The following is a 2,757-nucleotide window of genomic DNA, read 5'->3' on the forward strand; positions in this document are numbered from 1 at the left end:
TAGGCTACAAAATAGAGATGATCAAGTCAATGCAATCAAAATATCAGATCTGCACTTTGTATAAGACACAACAATGGGAATCACTAAAATCTAGAGAGGATTTTTGCAAGTATACAATGAACACAAACTCAGTGCAAAATTCTGATATCAGAAGTTCAATGCCATGAAACATAGTTAGTAACTATGACTAGGATAACTATCTGAAAAAAGTTTAAGAAACTCACCGCCCTAATTTCATCAACTGAATGAGACCTCAATGGAACTTTTGCAAATGTTGATAAATTCAACTTTAATAGGTCAGCAACTCTAACATACCCATCACTTCGTATATCCAGATTTAGCTCAGAAGCCATATGGCGTAAAATCCGTGTCCTGAAATTATTTGAGAAAACCTAAGTTAGTGTTAACAGTTCTATTTGCCAGCCTCAAAGAATCAGCTCAACAAAAATATGATCAATAAGCCTTATACGCACCAACAGTTGCAAAAATCATTTAGGACATTACAGTCACATCTAAGGTTTTGAGAGTTCCTTGGCCGTTTGGGTCAAGATTACCCATCTAATTGACTCAAGTTTTGAGAAACACAAACAAGTGAAGAAAAAACAATTTTGAAATTCCAGAAAAGCAAATATGTACCCAAAATTGAGATACAGAAACACAGCCATTAACCAAAACAGTAGCGGAAAAAAATCAAAGATGTCCGACAACACGTCCAACAAAACTTATCCACAGCGACATGAAAACCAAGTAATTTGGGAAACTTGCTGACACCAAAACCTGGTAACACAACGAATACAGTACCACGTCGCACCGAATCATCACATTTGCCACAGAAGCATTGTTCAACAGAAAGTTCATCAAGTTTAGTACAATATCTAATTCAGAAACATTGATGGGGAAAGGAGAACACAGAAGTTTAAGGCAAGTTGGGTCACTCCATAAAAAGAGTAAATGAAAGGACGAGCAGATTACAAGAGACGACCAAGAGCATCGATACGATCACTGGCAGCATCAGCTCCGTTCCCCCTCCCTCCGGCGAATCTTTCCCTTCCTCGGCCACTGCAATCAAGCAATCAATTTACCAAATCGATACATCTTCAGAAACTTCCGTGATGTAATTCCGAGGGGCAGATACCTTTTCCTGGAGGGATGCGAGAAAGAAGCCGCGGCGGAGAACGGTTTGGAAGAATAGGGAGCAACTGCGTTGCGATCAGCCATGCTAAAGAAACTTCGACGGGGGGATCGGTCCGGCGGCAGGAGACGGGAACAAGTAGGCGAAGGGTGGAGAAGCGGAAGGCGGCAGCGAAGCACGCGGGCGCAAATCCACATCGATAAGGGAAGGAAGAGCACGGCCTCACGGGCGGGGATTGACTGAACCCAACCCGATCTACAAAGAACCTTATAAAGCCCATATTGGGCCCAACAACGACCGGACCTATAATGGGCCTTCTAAAGCGAGCCTGGCGCTTCAACGAAATCTTCCAAACAAATCCTTAATATTATAAATATTTGCATGTCGATACATAACCACCATTAATATTAAACTGCAATAGATATAAATAACATCAATTAATTATTTAACTAAAAATAAATGCATTACTTTTAAAAATAAATTAATTTTAATATCAGATTAATTGGTAGTAGTATATCGTATTATAAAATTTAATTTAACAGTTTTGGTGGTTTTAAGTGGGATAGAAAATGTTTATTTATGAAATTTAATAAGAATGAAATTATATAGCAGTTTTGATTCAAATTATTTAATAATTTTTATTATATTTTGAAAGTGTAGAAAAATATAATAGTTTATTGTTTTGAAATTTTAGTTTAATTTTTTTGGATAAAATTTATTTAATTTTATTAGAAAAGTTTATTAAAGAAAATAAATTATAATCAATTATTATGTATCAATTATTAAAAATTAATAAATTTTTAATTTTCGTATCAGAGTCAAATTCTTTTTCTTAGAGTTTAAGATTATTCTTTTTCCCTAAACACTAGATCTCTATTGGCATTACCTCTGCTTCTGAGTATTATTGTATCTTAATCCAAAATATTAATTTTAGATCTGCTCGGAATTATTAAAGTCGTGCAAATACTAATTTAGCAAATTCTGATGTACTTTAAATTGCGAGAGAGCCGCCATTAAATTTGAAACCCATAATAATCTTGTGCTCTGTTTAGATTGAAGAGAGGGTAAGGGTTCGAATCCTGGCAAAGTCAGGCAATATCCTTTTATGTTGTGATCAACTGTAATTTCTCGATTTACCTTCACAGATTCGGATTCCAACAGGAAAAGGATTCATTAACGGAAGAGAAAGGAATGAGAGAAAAAAAAAAGGGGAAATAAAATTTTTATATTCTCCTTATTTAAAAAGGATGAAAAATTTATTAATGTAATATGTGTTATCTTATTTGAAAGAAAAAAAAAAAGAGAATTAAAGTTAAATATATAAAATTATAAAAATATCTTCACTTCTTAAAAAAAAAGACAATACATATAGAGAATGGATCGGGAATTATAAAATTCTATTAATATTGCATGTAGAAGTTGGGATATAAGATCTTAAAATAGATAATACAAGTTCTTTGGATAAGTCTCTATCCTTAAGGAGAAGAATAAGAAAAAGATTAAGGTTACATATCTTTATCCTCTCACAAAAAAACAACATTTAGCGATGAATTTTCTTTAAAAATTCGTCGCAAAAAGGTTACCACCGAATTTTGCGACGAACAAAATTTCGTCGTTATAAAATT

The 2,757-nt window shown here is 33.8% G+C and overlaps 1 protein-coding gene across 1 annotated transcript; it reads right to left on the reverse strand.

The window, feature by feature from the left end:
* Nucleotides 1-224: 224 nt before the first annotated feature.
* LOC141818977 (uncharacterized) lies at nucleotides 225-1,370 on the reverse strand (the record flags this gene model as incomplete). Its single annotated transcript, XM_074706369.1, is given in 3 exon segments — nucleotides 225-372; nucleotides 973-1,059; nucleotides 1,136-1,370. Coding segments are annotated over 3 exon segments (429 nt in total), but the record flags the coding sequence as incomplete, so codon positions are not given.
* Nucleotides 1,371-2,757: the final 1,387 nt, after the last annotated feature.

This window comes from Curcuma longa, unplaced genomic scaffold (genome assembly GCF_044706935.1).
Source record: "Curcuma longa cultivar G26 ecotype Majalengka, Jawa Barat unplaced genomic scaffold, ITB_CL_G26_1.1 contig_27106, whole genome shotgun sequence".
Taxonomy (NCBI): Eukaryota; Viridiplantae; Streptophyta; class Magnoliopsida; order Zingiberales; family Zingiberaceae; genus Curcuma; species Curcuma longa.